At 39.3% G+C, this 20,031-nt stretch overlaps 1 protein-coding gene across 2 annotated transcripts in view; it reads right to left on the reverse strand.

Annotated features, from left to right (window-relative positions):
• Window positions 1–20,031, reverse strand: part of hook3 (hook microtubule tethering protein 3) — an 82,551-nt gene that overhangs the window by 38,991 nt on the left and 23,529 nt on the right. For both annotated transcript variants that reach the window (XM_003226029.4, XM_062974151.1), the window contains exons 3-6: window positions 13,903–13,975; window positions 9,020–9,070; window positions 7,431–7,563; window positions 3,753–3,820 (exon numbers count right to left, since the gene is read on the reverse strand). In XM_003226029.4, the coding sequence (XP_003226077.1) occupies window positions 3,753–3,820; window positions 7,431–7,563; window positions 9,020–9,070; window positions 13,903–13,975 (325 nt within the window). The remainder of the gene's footprint in view (window positions 1–3,752; window positions 3,821–7,430; window positions 7,564–9,019; window positions 9,071–13,902; window positions 13,976–20,031) is intronic.

The following is a 20,031-nucleotide window of genomic DNA, read 5'->3' on the forward strand; positions in this document are numbered from 1 at the left end:
ACTATATAACAGAAGCAAATTTAAAATATGTTATGCTTCATGAGTTTCATAATGCTGATTCTTTTTATTCCAAACAATGATTCCCTCCCCCCTCACCTTCTGGTATTTTTAAGTATATGATTGAATAAGTACTTTTCACAGCTTCTTTTGAGGTTCACTGCACTGCTGAAAACTGTAATCGTTTCTGCCTGCTTCATTTCCCTCAAGAAGTATTTTCTAACTTCCTAGTTCCCACGGCATTTTCACTTTTTAAATTGTATAGCTGAGAATGACATCCTTCAACACAAAATGGTAGGACGGTACTTTAAAAGCAAAATACTAAAAAGCACTTTCACTTTTTCCATCACCAAATGCATTTTAGATTGCTTCCTTCACGTTCTGCTATAAGAGAACAGCATGAAACACACAAAGCACTGGTTTTCCTTCACCCAATTATGTGCCTCGCCCTTATGCTGAAAAAAGCCAAGGAGTCAGTGAAGTTTCTTACTGAGTCATTATTCAAAAATGCTCTCTGCAATAGCAAGAATAGTTTCACAGCCCTAAAAGTGTTTCCACATTATACCCCTTTTTTCTAGGACTGCCATCTTTTGCTCATTCAATTTCTACTGAGAATGCCCGTTAAGGCAATGTTATATTTTGTCATTCTCTGCATAATAATATCACGTGATTTCAGTAGATTCCTGTATTGTCAGGACATTGAGCTCAAAGGCCTTTGAGAGCCTTCCAACTCTAATTCTATCAATTTGTGGGTTGTGGGCCTCATTTGTGATCCCCACCCCCCAAAAAATGAAAATGTATATTCATTCTCCATCATATGGACAGGCAAAGAGCTACCATACCCTTTGGGGCTTTATGCAGTTCAGTTGTCTACTTCCCTTTTTGCAAGTATAATCTTTAGCTTGATTCCTGATGTTATAAAGTGAAAAAAATGATAACGAAGCCTATGTGAGTTACGTCAATGTCACTTCACTAGTATTTCTTTTCATGATTATTTGCATGTATATATTCATGTATATATTCATATATAAGTTGATCTCACATCAAGGGCAGGTTTTGGGTCAAAATTATGGATTGTGATATGGCCCATGGATAAATCGAGGGTTATTTTGTGGAAAGCGCCAATGCAGTTACAACTATTACAAAATAATGGGATGGTTCCTTTGTTAAAAAAAAAGTCTATTAACTTTTATCAAGAAAAGGAATTATCCTCTTTTTTGAGCAGAATGGTAAAAGGTAAGAGGTTATTCTGTCCCGGAGCATACAGCCCGCCTGTTACGTCAGCTCTACCAGCTGTAAGTTTTCTACCGAACACAATTCAAAGTGCTAGCTTTTGCCTATAAAGTTCTAAACGGTTCTGGCCCAGCTTACCTGTCCAAACACATCTCTCTCAATGTACCAACTCGAAGGTTAAGATCATCTGGGGAGGCCCTGCTCTCAGTCCCGCCTCCTTTGCAGATTCGGTTGGTAGGGACAAGGGACAGGGCCTTCTCAGTGGTGGCCTCTCAGCTATGGAACTCCCTCCCCAGCAAAATCAGGTCAGCTCCCTCCCTCCAGACTTTCAGAAAGCAAGTAAAAACAGCTCTGGGACCAAGCCTTCAGACAATAGTGCAGTGCAGTAAGTGAAGATGGAAAATGTATTATAACACCTGGAATTACTTTTTGACTATGATCTCAGATTACATTTTAATAAAATTTTAAATCTCTATATGGTTTTAAATTCATGATTTAATGTATATGGTTTTTTTAAATATTTGCTGTTGATATAGCATTGTTGCCTTTTGTATGGCCGCTCTGAGTCCCCTTCTTGGTGAGAAGGGCAGGGTATAAATACTGTAAATAAATAATAAAATAAATAAAAGACGCACCAATCCCCTCTACTCTCCCAGAGTTCATTTCAGGGAAAGTGCCAAAGAGCCGCCATTGTCACCATTTTCCCTCCCAAACATTAAAAAAAGCCAGAATTGATGCCATGGCAGAGAGAGAAGAGTACATAGGTGCTTCTTTTAGGTTTTTCTGGGACAGATTAAGCTTTCATCTTTTGCCAATCTATTCAGACAAGAAGATGATTCTAATTTTGTTAGGTGTTAAGTACTTAACATTGACTCATGCATAAATTAACCTGGTTTATCTGGATCACTTTTTAGTTATTTTTTCAGACTTTTACAGTTAATTGCTAAGCTTTTCCTCATAATTTCTTTCATGTTTCAATTGCAAAATAATACTGAGGGGGAAAAGAAATGAAATTAGCAATTAAATCCTCCTCCAAAAGAAAAAAGATTCAGCTTGGTTAATTTAGACATACAAAGAGAAAAAAACATCAAAGGCTATGTAATTCCTTGGTCTGGATCAAGAAGCAGCAATAAGCAGAGGAGCAACCTGTAAACAGTAGTATTTTGAATAGTATTGCAAAGGATCTTTTCACATTAGAATTTATTTGCGAATAGACATTAAAGAATGTTGGGAAAGGACGTTGCTGGATGCTATTGTCATTCTTACAGGTGTGAAAAGTGTGGACTGCAAGTACCCCATAGCTGTTTTTGTGGCCTCGGGTATCTCTCAGAAGGAAAAAGTGGGGGCCTTGAATCATGTTCTTACTTTTCTGAGACCAGGGAAAGCCTTTTAAAAAGAGACCCAAAAGGCAATTCTTATTTCAATTTCTGTTGGGGAAAAACCCCTTCCTGAATCTACAATGGTCCAGGCTGGATCAAGCCCAACACAAGGAGGGAGAAACCGATGAAACCTGTGAAGGTCCCCTGGGAGATCAATGCAGCCCCTTAACCCTAACCTTTGCTAATTCCTGCTATAGAGAGCTATGTGACACCTCTGCTCTTCCAGGCCTTCCTAGTAAGGTCTGTGCAGCAGTAACCAAAAAATCATGATACCAGCTATACAGGAACTACCAATACAGTGCAATGAAATGACAAATGGAATTGTGCTTCCAATCTCTCCTAAATTTCAATTTAAACCATGAGGATTCAAAGAAAGCTTCAGTTAACATACCAGCAAAGTCAGGATCCAAATTAAGGCCTAAAATGTGTGTTTTCCCCCCTCAAATGTGTCTGACAGTTGTCCTAACAGGACATTAACAGTTTCATGCCACTTAGTAACGTCTCTCCTATTCCATCTCAACAGAATCCACGTATTAGGCTGTTAAACTTTGGGAAAGCTGGGTAGCCAAACTTGAGCACTTTTTAGTCCTATTAATCAATAATAGACATTTAAGCATATATTTAATCTTGTATTTAAATTACTGGAAATTAAAAGTGCTCAACTTTGTTTATACTGGGATTCTAGTTTCCTACTCATTTCAATGAAACAGTATAATCATCATTGCATTATTAATTACTCATTCTATTTCCCACTGAGTTCAATAGGGTTCATTTCTGTGTAAGTATGTAAAATATTGCAGACAAAATCAGCCTTCCCAGTCTTTAATGGAATTAAAAGTCTGTAATCAACTCCCTCTACTTCTAAGCAATAATCCTGAAGTCTTGTGGAAATCACAGGGAAGGAAAGACAAAAAGGGAACCTAGTGTCAGATCTAGAAGTTTTAATCTTCTAGATTTAAAGAAAAGTGGAACATTTGATTAAATCTCTGCCTTACATTTAATTTTGCCTAGCAAGAGAACAACAAAATATCGTAAGAACATCAAATATCATATTTTCTGAGAATGGCTTCTTTCTGCTAAACTGAAAGAGGCAATTGCAATGAATGCTGTACATCTTCAATATGTCTTTCTCCAATTCCTTACCTCCTGAATGGCTGTCATGACAACATGTTGTACAGACTCCTCCATCATCATGATGGTCTGGATATACTCTGTAAGACATTTTAGCATGCAATCATTCATAAGCATCATTCACAACAGTCCCAAACTTCCCAAAGTAGGAAAAGATTAATTTTAAATAGTAAAGGTAGACTTTTCTTTCTAACTGTAAATGAGCCAAATGTTATGTAAAGGGGATTTGTTTTTTGCACACCTGTGACATAGTACTAGCTTGAAAAATACATACCATCAAATACAGGAGTGTGAGATAAATGCTGCTTAATTTTGAGAGATTTCCAGCCACTTTGACTGAAATTAACACTTTCTCAGTAAAATTTAAATGCTAAGAAAACTGAAATTTGTTTTAAACCACCACTTTCACATTCCCTTAACTACAGTAGCGGTGCTGGCATGATTTAAAGGACTAGTTCTGGAAGTAAGGGTAGGAAAAGGTTTTCCCCTGACATTAAGTCTATTTGTGTCCGACTCTGGGGGTTGGTGCTCATCTCCATTTCTAAGCCGAAGAGCAGTAGTTGTCCATAGACACCTCCTAGGTCATGTGGCTGGCATGACCGCATGGAGTGCCATTACTTTCCTGCCAGAGCTGGTACCTATTGATCTACTCACATTTGCATGTTTTCAAACTGCTACATTGGCAGAAGCTGGGGCTAAAACTGGGAGCTCACCCTGCTCCCCGGATTTGAACCGCTGACTTTTCAGTCAGCAAGTTCTGCAGCTCAGCAGTTTAATCCGCTGCGCCACCGGAGGCTCCCAGCTGGAAGTACTCTGTTGTAAAATCAGTCTGACCAATTACAGATAGAAGATGGCTCTACAGTACTTTATTCAGTTCAATGGGAAACTTTATTTGAGTATAGCTTATGTTAAAAGACTGAAGCAGTAAATGTCTCCCATGAGAACGTATGATATCTTAGCACTACAGAACCATCATACCTTTACACTACACCTTACTGATTTGCTTGGCATAATTACTGGCCTGAATATTTGTTTCTGAATTCTATTAGCTGTTCATCAATGTATGTATCCTGTTTAGAGTTGCTCAACAAACACAGTCCAATGTCCAGAAAACAGCCAGCTATTCAGAAACGTGCTATTGTTTCCTTGTTGTCTAACCTCAAGACTCTTGTGCGTGCACAAAGTCTCTTCACACACTTTACTCACTTCTGAATTGAGACTGGATGTCACACTCCTCCAACACGTTTTACATGAAACACTACAAACAAGAGGCCAAGGTACACCTTCAGCTGGGTGAGTCAAGGGATTGCCACACTTTGATAGGATTCCTTTTGTTACAGAACCTGAATATACGGTATGTCCTTCTTCTCTATTTGTTTCACAGATTATGTGATAAACAATACTCTCCATGAGGAGCCAGTCAAGGTTTGTAGCATTGTTTCTTTCCTGGATATTTCCAAAGGATATCTTTGGAAATAGTGAATGTCTACACTAATTCCTACACTAAAATAATGAATGTCTACACTAATTCCTTCTGTCCCATAACATCAACTTCATCAATGGATCTTTCTTCCATGGGATCAAGTGATTATGTACTTGCAGTTCTCTTTCCTTTGAAAAGGGTGTGGGGGTTATTTTCCTTTAAGCACTTTCACCAGTTTTTCTGTGCAGTTTCTCAGCCCACAAATCTGCAAATATTTTTGCCCCAACCTATTATACTGTAGAGCCCAAAAATTAAAATTAATTTAATGACTAAATGCAATATGTTTGTTTGAATAATTTTTATCACCACAAGGGTTTGGAGATTTTTGTTTGTTTGCTTTTTTTTTTTTGTCTATGAAGAAATAACTGACCATGACTAAGACTTAGGAATACTGTTTAAAACTCTTGATATGACAATGTCATAAATGTTTATTTTGTACCTCTAATCTTGTGAGAATTCAGGAACAAACACAATTCTGTAGTATTAAACTGTCCCACATATGGTAGGATAAGATATGTCAAGTGGCTAGAAATATTTTCTATAATGGAAAACTAATTGAAACAGCAGGTGTACCCTATAAAACACTTTATTATTCTGATACTTATTTAGTACAATGCTTTCTGTCTACATCTTCACCTTGGCTCTTTGAAAGTGAGAAGTTCTGCATTCTGGGATGGATGAGTAATAATACAATAATAAGTAAATAATAGTCAATGGACCACCCACGCACAATACAGGAGGAAGTTAATGACATGACAGACATAGTGTCAGTCACAATTGTCTAAAAAGAAATGTGGGCAGAGAGTGAAGCTGGGGAAAAAAGCAATGATATTTCAGATCAAGGATATAGGATCACAGAATATAGAAACAGGCCAATTATGTAAGCCATTTAAATGTTCCTTCTTGATCAAAAAGCATGAAGGAAAATTTATTCGAACAAATATTTAACACTCTTTAAAAAAATCTAAATCTCAGAGGCAAATTAGATAGTACACAAAAATGTGTGAAAAAGCCCTCCAAAGTATTTTACAGCCTAAAATGGCCAAATAGAATTAAAGGAGAATATGTGCTGGGCAATCTTTTCCCTTTGCTCTTTCTGATCAAAACCAATAGTGGGGGGAGTCAGTCTATCCTTCCAAACAAGGAAGTTCCACAATTTCCTTTTGTCACAGAAAAAGCTTTGAGTAGGGTCTCCACTAGCCTCACTTCTACAATCAGTGGTATGCAGAGAGGAATGTTCATATCAGAGAAGTTGAACTCTCTGTTAATCTGCCCTTACAGCATTTGGGCTTTACAGAAGGGAAAAGCAGCACTTTGATCTCAGATTAGAAACTTAAAGCGATACCAAGCCTAACACTACATAGTCTGTAAGATGCACACCAGACAAAAGTTTGGATGCCATGCTTTACACTTTCTGTCCCTGAATATATGCTATGGTAGTCTAAGTATGATGCGATCATGACACTGGTCACTTGTAAAGGTGGGGACACTGCTCACGTGTTAAATGAATTTGGGCAAAATACTGTCATTTCAATCATCTATGTGCAGAGTTATTTCCAAAGCACCTGCAAGTTGAGCGATCCTTCAGAGGAGACTGAACTTCAGAGCAGACTGTACTCCCAAACATAGTTTTTTCTACTAAGAGCCTACCATTTTGTCTATCTTGAGTCTAAGTTTAGTTATCCACATCTAATCTCTCATCACATCTAGACAACAAATCAGGACCTCTAGTCTAGGATTTCTTAAATATTTTCCACTTGCAACCCCTTTGCCTCCGATAATTCTTTATGTGACCCTAGATATATACAAATAGGTAAATACAAAATCAAACATGTACTGATAATAAATCAACATTTGCAAGGTTTGCAAACAGGCTGATTTTCCTTTTTGTGGAGGTGTTTTTTGCAGTAAGATATGAAAATAGTAAGACATGAAAATAGCAAAAAAATCACTCACACTAAAACAGTCAATAATGTGAAATGTACATCTGTAGTACGCTATCGTTTTAAAGCACTCCATCATTCCACAATGATCTTACTCATTTTCATAGAATCATAGAGGTAGAAGAGACCACATGGGCCTTCTCAAATAATATACTCAATCAAGACCCCAGAAAAGCAATGTTGTATGTACTCATGTTGGCATGGCCTCAGTATTATATTTATGCAGTTTGAATTATGAATCTTTAAAATTAAAGTTATGTTTACCTTGTTTTTGTTCGCAGTTTACAGCACATCCCAAAATAAGCTGAAGCATTCTTCCAAGCTCAGCAGCATCTGAGTGTTCCCCAATCAAGTTGACATCAGGAAGGATGAAATCATTTATTTGTTGCCCCAAAATCTGCATATAGCAAAATATAGTCAATCCAAAAATGCAGCTATTTTTGCATTCTGCATTTTCCAAGATCATGTGGCTGGCATGACTGCATGAAGTGCCGTTACCTTCCCGCCAGAGTGGGAGCTGTTGATCTACTCACATTTGCATGTTTTCGAACTGCTAGGTTGACAGAAGTTATGGCGAAGAGCGGGAGCTCACCCCGCTCCCCAGATTTGAACCACTGACCTTTTGGTCAGCAAGTTCAGCAGCTCAGCAGTTTAACCCAATGTGCTACTGCGGGCTCTATCCCCAAAATGTCATTATTTTGGCCTTGGAGGAAGAACGGAAGAGGCAGACTTTGCTCCATCATGCCTTGGCACAGAAGCAGATTAAAGACATCCTTCCCTGGAACATGCCTGGACATTTTATTCTGCACATATATCTTTCAGCTGGGAGTTGACTTCTGATCCTTCTCCTTTCTCTCTCATTGAGGTAAGCAGTACACAAATCATTACTGCCATGTCCTCGTTTTGCCTTCAGATCTTTAGCTGTCAGCTAAAGACTTCAGATGACATAGACAAGCTTTTCTTTGAACCCATGAATCAATATTGCTTTATTCCACAGCCATGCCATAATGTCCATTCAAGCCCACTGAACTGGCTAGTTCAGTCTCAGCTCAGATGCTTCTTTACAAAGGAGCCACTAGAATTTGGTTGAAGCCAAAATATTTTGTATACGACACATGAACAAACAGGATCCTTTTAGTGAAGACACCATTTATGCATAATCTTCTAACAAAAAGTGATTTCTTTCAAGGTTAAAAAAGGGGACCACTAACAAGCACAACAATCTGCTATCATAGTGTTAATATGAAACTGATTACATTTGAATATGCAATCAAAATTTAGAGGTAGATTATGGTTTCCATGTCGTTTGTGGTTTCTGAAGGCTCATTTGGAAAGCCAAAGGTACTTCAATTTGGATAAATCAATATTAGTATGCATTATTTTTAGGGGTTGGGGATAATAAGAGGAGAGGGGATGAATGATCCCAGCGAAATGTGGAATCATCCATCCCCTCTCTTCTTGGAATCCCAACCCCTAAAAATAATGCAGATGTACATTATTGGATCCTTGCCACACTTCTCTCCAAAGCAAACTGACTAAAGTCATATATTTGTTATCAAACGCCTTTCCAGAGTGTTAAGACTATACATGAAATTGATATGATAAAGAAATTATGTCATGAATGAAGCATCTATTGCTTATTAAAAATAGAAGAGGCTGCTAATAAAGCTTGGCAGGACTTTATAAACAATGGAGAAATATTCCTTTTCTATATATTTCTAAATTATTAAAAAGAGTATCCAAAACCTTTATAAATCAGCTTGTTGTACCGTGTTCATATTACACAAATTGCACAATGAAAGGTATGATGAAGTTGAATCAGACAGATTATATTCATAAATAAAAGCCATTACCTCGTGGTTATAGTCCAAAATTCCTTTTAATATTTTCTTCAGGTTGCTCACCTTTCAGAAGAAAAGGGGAAAAAATAAATATACAGGAACTGGGGTAGAGATTATAGAAAAACCCAATCGTACCCCAGAGTCTGAACAAGTTCTTATTTATAGCTTGAAGCAGAAACCCTTGCTGTTTAAAGCAGTTAATTATTAAGATCACAAAATTAAGATTTTGTAATTAAATCATTTTCTGATTTTTCTGATTTCTCTTTTTATTTTCTTGGAAACACAAAATAAACCAACAGACATGGGGACTACTTACACCAATGGGTTTTTGATTTGGATCTACATTCTCATATGCTTCCCATATCTAATGATTCTCCTCTGCAAGTCAGAATTCAAAATGCATTTTTGTTCTAAGCTGTGATATATACATGCAAAAGAAGAGTTTCTGAACCATTTCATGGCAGTATCTACTTGTCCAAATTGACACAGCCTAAAAAACAGCTTCTGACACAGCAGAAAGAGCTTCATAAGATTGTGGGTGGGAGACCAATACGTTTCAGTTCAAATAAAAACTGGACATGCTCAAAACTACATGACTACACCACAGTCTGAATATTAAATACAAATTGATGTCCTTTCTATTCATTAAGTTGAACCTTTCTTTGAATCTTTCCAAATGAATTGTAAGAAGTAAAATGTAAAAACGCTATTGCCCTTCACCCCTAACTTTTAGTCTTTTCTCATGCATCAACAGAAACCACTTAAACACTTCCTTAGAATTGATACTCTAGGCCAGGTGTCTGAACCCATGAAAGTGGTTGAAGTATCATTTGTCAGTGATATAATAAAATGTTTCATATGCTATACAATTAAGTACAAACAATACTGAGCAGTGATTATATGCATTCAGGTATACACACAGGTGGTAAAGGAATCACTACCAAACTCACAGAAGTTAACAAGTGGGATTTACGGAGAACAGTTCAACAAGATATTAATTACTGAGAAATTTAGACCACTCGGTTTCATTTGTCCTAAAGAAGTCAGCTGCAGTAGCTAAAATCCGAATCAGTAAATACATACAGGAAGCCTATTTTATCAATTCATTTATGAACTGAACACATGAATTTATGACTGGCAAAGTATATGTTCTTGAACAGCATAAGCCATTAATGTCCAGTTCATCCATTTTTTTCGTGTCAGGAGTGACTTGAGAAATTGCAAGTCACTTCTGGTGTGAGAGAACTGGCCATCAGCAAGGATGTTGCCCAGGGGACACCTGGTGTTATGGTTGAGCCTTATGGCTCCGATACTGGGAGACGTGGTCGTAAGACTCCTCGGGAGTCAGACTCTCTTGAGGAGCGAGAAAGGAAACGGCTGCGGGACTTATTTGCAGAACCAACTGACGAAGACTCCTTTGAGGGTTTTACCGAAGGAATGGAGGAAGAGATGGTTAGCTCTGAGGAGGATGATATGGAATGGACTCGTGTGAGAGAGGATCTGGGTGCCACTGGCAATGATAGTGTGGGAGGCGACTGGCAGGTTGCAGGATTAGACCCGTGGACAAGCTGGAGGGATGGAACGGGATCCACAGCTGGGGATGCTGTGGGGCGTAGTCAAAGGTGTTTTAGCTCTGATGAGGATGATGATGATGAGGCACCTGGAATTAGGGTAACAGCTGACAGCAATGAGGAGTTGTAACTGGCATAAAATGGGGTTTAGAATCCAGGGCTAATTGCGTTGGGCAAGGTAATCTGGACGAACGCTTGGGCTCTTGTTGGGAACTTCCTGAAGACGGGTGTGATTCGTTTGCTGAATACGTAAGTTACCAAGGACACTGGGCATAGACGGCGGGAGGAACTGTGTGGGCTTTTCCTGTGCAACATGTGTTTAATCTTAATAGCTTGGACCTCCGTCGTCTTTTTGACGGACACTAATTGCCTACTCTGGACTGACTGACTGACTGACTGACTGACTACGACCTCGGACTATCCTTTCTGTGGCTATCGGTGGAACTGGTGAACTGAAGACATCTGTACCTGGCTATCGACCTCGGACCGGATTGAGACCCCGCTGACCGCTGCTGCCCTGATTGATGTGTTTGAACCCGGAGTTCGCTCGCTGCTCGGAGGAGTAACATCTTAGTTACTCAACCACAGCTTTTGGGTAGCAGAGAGGAATCTGCTGCCAGTTATTTGTGTTTCTTTGAATCTTGTTTACCAGCTTTTGTTTGTTTAAAGTGCCAGGCTGAATTAAGCATTTTTGGTTCAACCCGGATTAAACTCCAGTTTAATCCGGTTTATCTTTTGAAACGTTTTTTAGTTTCTTTTTCTCTGAAGGCAAGTGTTTGCCTAGCCCTTTGTCTTTTACGGGCGTTTTTGGTTCTGTAACTTTAATAAACTGTGTTGAATCTTATTTTGGTGGCGTTCTGTCTCTGACACCTGGATGTTTCATGTTTTACCATCCTGTGGGAGGCTTCTCTCATGACCCTGCATGGGGAGCTAGGGCTAACAGATAGGAGCTCACCCCACTCTCTGGATTCGAACTGCCAACCTTTCAGTCAGCAACCCTACTGGCACAAGGGTTTAACCCACTGTGCCACCAGGGGCTCCAGTTCATCCATGATATTCAATGAGAGCAACACCGTCCCATACATTATATTTTTCTGGACAAGGAGATGTTATTCAACCATGTCAATTTCAGTATTAATATTGTGTTATGTGTATTCTAGAACAGAAACAAATACAATTTTATTTTGTTAAGGGAAGGACAAGCATTAAAAAATTATTAATCAGTAGCATGTTTCTTGCAAGCTACTTTTACATTCGTTATTGTTTACAAGGACACAGGTGTGTAGTGCAGACAAGAACCATCAGGAACTCTGTCAATCAGGCACAAATAATCACAAGGTCAGATCATTCAGAGGCAAAGAAAGAAGCAATTAATAATGTATGAAGTTATCTGTGACACCAATCCCACAAAGAATCAACTGAGCAAAGATTTCAGCAAGCACATTTGAGACTTCTAAAATCAATAAATGTGGAATGATGACAATAAGTGCAGCAGTCCTTCCCATTGCTTGATTTTATGTGGCCAAGAGGAATCTGGGATTCAAGAGTGAAGCTCCCATTTTACCTCTAGATCATCAGGTTAGACCTCAATGGGGTGAAAAGATTCCAATGGGAAAAATTGGCTTTCCCTTCTGCAAAAATGCACTGTAAACATAAAGAAGATTAATTTATACTTCTTACCCATGGTGTACAGCAACAGTTAGCAAAAATATTAATAACTAACATTAAATGGCCATTTTTAGTGGTGGAATGGAAAGAGGCAAGAAAGAAAATTCTTCACACAATGGAGCTGCTTCCTCTAGACTGAGAATTGGGTTCAATAAGATGTTTGGATTGGGGAGAAGAGCATTCAGGCCCGTGTTGTTGAAGCAGAGTGCGACACATATTCAGCACTAAGTAGAACTAGTTTGTAGGTAAGTAACTATGGTTCACCAATATCTGCTTTGCTTCTGATCTTAAAAAAGGGAATAAAGATTACAGTTTTACAACTGCATAACAATTAACCACCACAGCAGTGGTTCTCAACCTGTGGGTGCCCAGATGCTTTGGCCTTTAACTCCCAGAAATCCCAACAGCTGGTAAACTGGCTGGAATTCCTGGAAGTTGTAGGCCAAAACACCTGGGGACCCACAGGTTGAGAACCACTGCACCACAGGCTATCTCTGCTAACCAACATATGACACATCTTAGGAATGTGATTTGTCTATTGCTAATATTTACAATATTAATATAATATTTTAAAACCTCAACCAGACCCTACTAATAGCATGCACGAAGCAATACTGGGGATAAACATATATACAACGTAAGACTTGGTGCTGCTTGTTTTTAGCCTTAAAAAACATGGCTGAGAAAGAACCAGTCTGAATATACACCGGGCCCTTTGTATTTGATGGGGGTTAGGATCCCCATTTGATGGATCCTCTGTGAATATCAAAATCTCATTATGGACAATACCTTTGCTTTTTGGATCTTTTTTTGAGGGAGGTGTTTTCAATCAGTGGGTAGTTGAAATGCTAGATAAAGAACCTGTGCTTTGAAATCAAATCTGGGGGTAAGGAATTCCTCTTCACTACCATCCCAAAGAGAAGAGATGTTTTCTGTGCATTTTCTAGGTGTTTCCCCCAGTTCATCCCATCAGCAGAATACACATCATATTCTATCTTCAATCTTCAAACAAAAGCACCTCTGGTTTTACTCAGTGACCTTGTGACCATTTCACATAAGTGGCAAAAAAAAGTTGTAGGAAAAAACATGGGAAATGCAACTAAGCCCAATACCCCATATCATTATATCTAGAGCAATATTATCCTGTTTGGGCCTGTTTGGGGTGTGTGAGAGCAAAAGGGTTTTTTTTAAAAAAACAGAGACCAAATAGATTTTGTTCAATTGAAGAAATGAGGTAGCTTTGTGAAGGGTCCTCAATACAGTTCATTAAACCTCATAGAGAGTTTCTACAGCAGTCAGGAGGGTCAAGGGCCACAGAAACAGTCTGGGAAGCACATTTAAAGCCTCAGATTATAATAAGTACAATATAGGTGAATTACACTGAAATGCCACAGGAAAAAAATTACAGGCAGAGATTAGATGAAATATAAAACGGTATAGTTAGGAAGAAAAAAGTATTCAAAACACATGAGTCTTAAGAAGGAATTAGTTACTATGTGTTTAATTCAGCTTGATCTTTAATTCAAATTAATGTAATTATTATAATCTGTAGCCCACCCTAAGCCTTTTAAAAGGGCAGGCTAAAATCCCACATGCATATAAACTGCAATACCTTCAGACTAAAATGTCAATATTACAATTAGGCAATTAAAATACCTTTAGCCTCCAATTGTCTCCTACTTCTGTTTTGATTCTGTTTAACCAGTTTTCATCAAAGTATGATGGATCTCTGCAAAAACAAGAGCAAAATGTTTATTAACAATATTTAACCAAACACAATTCTTAATTAAAATGAGCTGCAATTGTTTAAAACTATTCAAAAAAATTCCCCATGTGCTTGCCGGGATTACGTATTACGTGTTAGATCAGAGCTTTTCAAACTGTGTGTAGCAACATATAATGAAAAACTTCTGAGTCTATGTAAATACGAAATACGGTAAATCATATATTTTTTAAAATATAGATCAAACATTTTCATGAGATGTTGTATCCTCACAGATTTAGCTATTACAATTTATGTATGTGTCTGTATCTCTTATAAGGGCTTGGTTTAACCTCTGGTTTGCTAGCAAAACTGAATTACTGTGGCATGTCCAAAAAGTCTGGCACAAATATGAAATGTTTGGAAAATTCTGTACTACACCCTTAACTAATTTCTAATAATTTCATTATTACCTATAGCAAGTGTTTTCAAACCAAGGAGGGCTGGGATTCCTCACCAAGCCTGTCATGTATTTCAGTACTAATACTGTAAATATATGAAGATCCACAATTTTGAAGTTGTCTTGCAAGGCCCTGTAGAACAGAATTGACTGTGTGCACTGCAGGACGTGTCATTTCCTGGAAAGAGGCTGAAGAAGCCCAGCAGACATGGCCAACACCCAAGCTTGCCTGGAACATTTCCTAAGATCCTCAACTATGCATAGAATTTCCATTGAGGACAAGCGACAATGATTTTATAAAAGCAGAAAAGCTGGTTTTAAAATGTTCCAAAGGCTACAAAACAGGATTAGGAGTATGTGGTCTTCCAAATATTGTGGTCTGCAACTCTAAATAAACCTTTGAAGATGCCAGCCACATATTCAGGTGAAACATCAGGAAAAAATGCTGCTAGAACACACACATACAGCCCAAAAATCACAACACTCCCTCTAAATAAACTCTTTTTTATATGTCCAAAATGGTGGAGGATTCAATCCAATGACATAGAGAATCTTATGTCCCAATTTCTTATGTAAGATGTGGGGAGGGGGCATGAATATGTAAAATGTGTATTTCACTCAATCAAGGAATGTGGGACTTCACAGCCTACACATTTTATATTTCAAAGCCTTTCTATCTCATTTAATTAACTGTGAAACAATTAGAAAGAACTTCAGTATCTTCACACTTTATTACATCTAAACATTAATTTTTCCAAAGCAACTGGTAGACTTCAAAGCACCATGTAACTAATTCAGTAAGACCTGCATTACTTGAAAAGTTGCTTCAACACTCTCCCTCTTTCCACACCAAAATACTTTTAAACATTAAGGGAGTTTCCAAAGGTCTTTCTGAGCACTTCAGAATCAAATTCTGAGTCTTAGTTTTGGGGAAAAGCTGGCTCATGAATGAATGAATGGAAAGTAATAATTAATCTGGAATATCCCAATCTTGTGAACAGCTACATATTTGATTTCCAATTACTGTAACAAAAATGGCAGCAAAATTTGAGTCTCTTTTGTACATAGAAAGGCCCTCAAAGGAGCATTCAGTGCTATGCAAATATGTGGTTTCTACATTTTCAACATCCATTTTTCTGACTATCTAATAAATGCATTCATTTAGATACCTGTTTACAATGCAAACATTTCCAAATATTTTCCCTGGAGCATTTAAGTATAACTCATATAATTTTTCCTCCTAATCTATTCACAGAATGTATATTTGTTGCTAGTGCCTGCCTGTACCACTGTATAAGATTAAGTGTATTTTCTGTTGTCTTCATGCAAAAATGTAAACAGTTCAGTCTAAATTCATAGACCTAAACCCCAATTACAGTAAATTCACTGAATCAACAGAACTTGTATGACTCAAATTTCAAATGACTCAATCATTCTATTCTAGCTGGGACCAATAACAGGATTTAGAGAAAGAATTTAGACTAGAAATAATGTACCTGCCCACACGTTAGAATCGTAGAATTATTATTTTGGAAGAGACCACGTGGGCCATTTAGTCCCCTGACAAATGGTCATCCAGCCTGTTTAAAAGCTTCCAAGGAAGGAACTTCCACCACACTCCAAGGCAGAGAGGTCCACTGCTGAACAGCTCTTACAGTCAGGGAGTTCTTCCTAATGTTCAGGTGGAAACTCCTGTAATTTTAATGAATTGCTCCGAGAGTAGTTTCCAGGGCAGCAGAAAAAAAGTCTGCTCTCTCTTCCTTATGGCATCCTTTCACATATTTATACATGGCTATCATGTCTCCTCTCAACCTTCTCTTCTGCAGGCTAAACGTGTTCAGTTCTTTAAGATGCTCCTCATAGGGCATAGTCTCCAGACCTTTGATCATTTTAGTCGCCCGCCTCTGAATGCCTTCCAGCTTGTCAATCTCTTTTGAACTGTGGTTCCCAGAATTGGACACAGTTTTCCAGGTGAAGTCTAACTAAAGCCGAATAGAGAGGCACCATGACTTCCCTCAATCTAGACTAGTGATTCCCAAAATGGGCGCTACCGCCCCCTGGTGGGTGCTGCAGTGATCTGGGGGGGGGGCAGTGATGGCACCTATTAGGACACAGGGGCGGGGTCAGGGGAGGGGCGGGGCCTCTTCCCAAGTGCCGGAGACAGGGCTGAGCACCTGAGGCTCCTGTTAGGGGCGGAGCTAGAGGAGCGGGCGTGGCTTCTTCCCAAGAGCCCAAGACAGGGCTGAGAATCTATACCTCTCCTGAGGCGCTTGTTGGGACACAGAGGGCGGAGCTAGGGAAGGGGGTGGGGCCACCTTCCAAGAGCCCAAGATAGGGCTGAGCCTCTATACCTCTCCTGAGAGGCCTTTTAGGACTAAATGGCGGGGCTAGGGGTGGGGCCTCTTCCCAAGAGCGTGAGACAGGGCTGAACCTCTGTATACCTCCCCTGAGGCGCTTGTTAGAACATGGGGGTGGGGTATAGAGGTTCAGCCCTGTCAGGCACTTGGGAAGAGGCCCTGCCCCTCCTTTAGCCCCTCCTCCTGTGTCCTGGCAGGCGCCGCAGGACAGGGATAGAAGCTCAGCCCTCCCTTAGAGCTCATAACTCCGCCCACCCCAGTCCTGGCCACCCATTTGTGGCCCCGCCCCCTCCCCCTCCCAGCCCTGCATCTTGGACTAGGGGAGAGGCTCAGCCCTGCCCTCTTGAGCAGGAGCCACGGCCACCCCTCTAAGCCACGCCCCCTTTTCCTGGGGGGCGCTGAGTAATATTTTTTCTGGAAAGGGGGCAGTAGGCCAGCTCCTTTTGATGCAGTCCAAAATCCCATTGGTTTTTTTAGCTGATGTTCACCTTGTCGCCCACGAAGACTCCAAGATCTCTTTCACATGGACTGGTGTTGAGCCAGGCACCACCCATTCTGTATCTTTGCGCTTCATTATATCTGCCTAAGTGTAGGATCTTACATTTGTCCTTGTTGAAATTCATTTTGTTAGGCCCAGCTCTCTAATCTGTTAAGGTCATTTTGAATTCTGATCCTGTCCTCTGCAATATTAGCTATCTGTTCTAATTGGTGTCATTTGCAAACTTGATAAGAACGCCCTCTAACCCTTCATCCAAGTCATTAATAAAGACATTGAACAGTACTGGGCCCAGGACCAAACCCTGCAGCACTCTACTTCTTTTCCAGGATGAAGTGAACTATTGGTTTGGTTGCTTAGCCAATTACAAATCCACCTAATAGCAGCATTGCCTAGCCCACATTTGACTAGCTTGCTTGCAAGAACGTCATGGAGGACTTTGTTGAAGGCCTTACTGAAATCAAGATATGTTACATCCACAACATTCCCTAAATCTACCAAGCTTATAACCAATGTTGAATCTAAAATGATCTGTTCCTTAATGTCCTTAAAGCATCTACATACGGACCTTGGGTTTCTGGATCCCCTCTTCCATCTAAGTAAGCTGTTTGCATTTTCTGTAGATGTAGCTCATTAGATGTTCTGTCAAGAAGACAAATATCCCACAGTCCCTTTGTGGTTGTTCTGGTGTTTGAGGAACTGATCCCTCTGCTTCAAGACTTGTTTTTATGGCTGCGTGTGTTTGAGACTGTGTGCTTAATGGGGGTGGAGTTTTGGCTCTGTGCTTGAGAAGAGGAGCTTCTGCTGTGTGTTCAAGGGCTAGAACTTTAGCTAGGTCATCTGACCTTTCCAGGGTGGAGACAACAGTTGAACTCCAGGGAAAGTACTCTACTTTCTACCACACTTTAAGAGACAAAGGATACCTCGAGCTAAGATGGCTCCCTGCTTCTTTCTTCTTCGGCTGCTGGAGCTCAACTCATTGGACTACACCTCACAGCAGCCACAGTTAAAAGTGAAATATGCTGGGAGATACTGTCTAATGGGGCTGCCTCTCATTTCAACAACTTTGATATATGATTAAAACGACCACCAACATTTATCCAAACCCACTTTCCTTAAGAAAAACACCCACATGTTTTATAAACATTGTTTTCTTTTCCACCAAGGTGAAGTTCAAAGCATCCTTCACTATTACAGCATTTTAGATTATTAACTCCTATACTTCAGAGAAAGATTTAACCATTGTTTGTGAAGTCTACTTAACACAATCTGGGCATGTCTTGCCTTTTGAAAGAAGCAAGCAAATAAGATAATGATTAATACAGAGATGCAGTGGGCAGTAACAGTAAAAGCAAATGATTTTACTCTATGTCTTCCCTGGGAGTTTTTGGCGATCCTGCCACATGCAGACAAGCAGCTAAATTACAACACCTTGCTCCCCCAACAATAAATAATGAATGGAAGGAGGAAAAGTCAGAGAAAAAATGTATAGATGCAAAAAGCAGTCTTTCTTGTAACTGGAGTATGTCTGTTTTTCTAGTAGGATTTAAAGAAGTTCAGATTTCCAAGCTAATATTAATATATGTTTCAGATGGTCTGTGAATGCTGTTGTCTATTCGTTCAGTCGCTTCCGACTCTTTGTGACCTCATGGACCAGTCCACGTCAGAGCTCGCTGTCAGCCATCACCACTCCCAGCTCCTTCAAGGAAAAGCTAGTCACTTCAAGGATATCATTCATCCATCTTGCTCTTGGTCTGTGAATAAACTCTGTATATTTTGAAGAGGCACTAATACAGGGCAAAAGGTAAAAATGTACCAAGAGGATACCATGCCAAACAAAACCTTGTCATGACCCCCTTCCATCTGGAAATCTATGGCCCCTTCTACACAGCCATATAAAATCCAGATCATCTGACTGAAACTGGATTATATGGCAGCGTAGACTGATATAACCCAGTTCAAGGCAGATGTGGATTATCTGCGTTGATAATCTGGATTATATGGCAGAAGGGGCCTATGCCCTCATTGTGAAAGACCATGTGAATCCAGGGTAGTTCTCAACAGTCACTTACAGGCCTGCCGCCAAGACTTTCTACCTTTTGAAGACAATTATACTCGGCCACCAGTGATCGCCTAGGATAATGATGATGTTGATGACAATTATTATTATTATTATTATTATTATTATTATTATTATTATTATTATTATTATACAATTATCCATTTTTAAAACATTTGACTAACACCTGAAAAATATGTTTGACACTTCTACTATGATTTTGCAACAAACCAACTGTGGTAGGTGTGGTTATGATTAAGTTGGAAACAAGCTAGCTAGCTAGTTAATACATCATTTTTTTTTCCTGGAGCAGGGCCCAAACTAGAAAAATTCCCCATATATGCAGCAGGTAAGGCCACACAGTTTATAATCTAGAAGGAAAGATTAATAGTTCTACAGTTATACGGTTGAATTTTGCCACTTTTGCTTGGCCTCCTTGTAACACTTTGTTTTTTGTTCCTGACTCTGGGTTATCATATCAGCTTGACACCTTCTCAAAATTCCAAATGTGCTCCTCAATCCTAAAAGCTAGGGATTGCAGTGAAAGAGAGTCACAAAACTACTGCAGTGAAAAAGAATATTCAAGGTTTTTGTGTAATCTTTTTTCTCTTCATGAAGGTCAAATAGTGCTTTGCAAACCTTTAAAAGCAGAGATAGCCTTTTCTCTCAAATTATAACCAAAAGCACACTTCAGCCATACTGTATAACCCT

Source organism: Anolis carolinensis, chromosome 2 (genome assembly GCF_035594765.1).
Source record: "Anolis carolinensis isolate JA03-04 chromosome 2, rAnoCar3.1.pri, whole genome shotgun sequence".
Taxonomy (NCBI): Eukaryota; Metazoa; Chordata; class Lepidosauria; order Squamata; family Dactyloidae; genus Anolis; species Anolis carolinensis.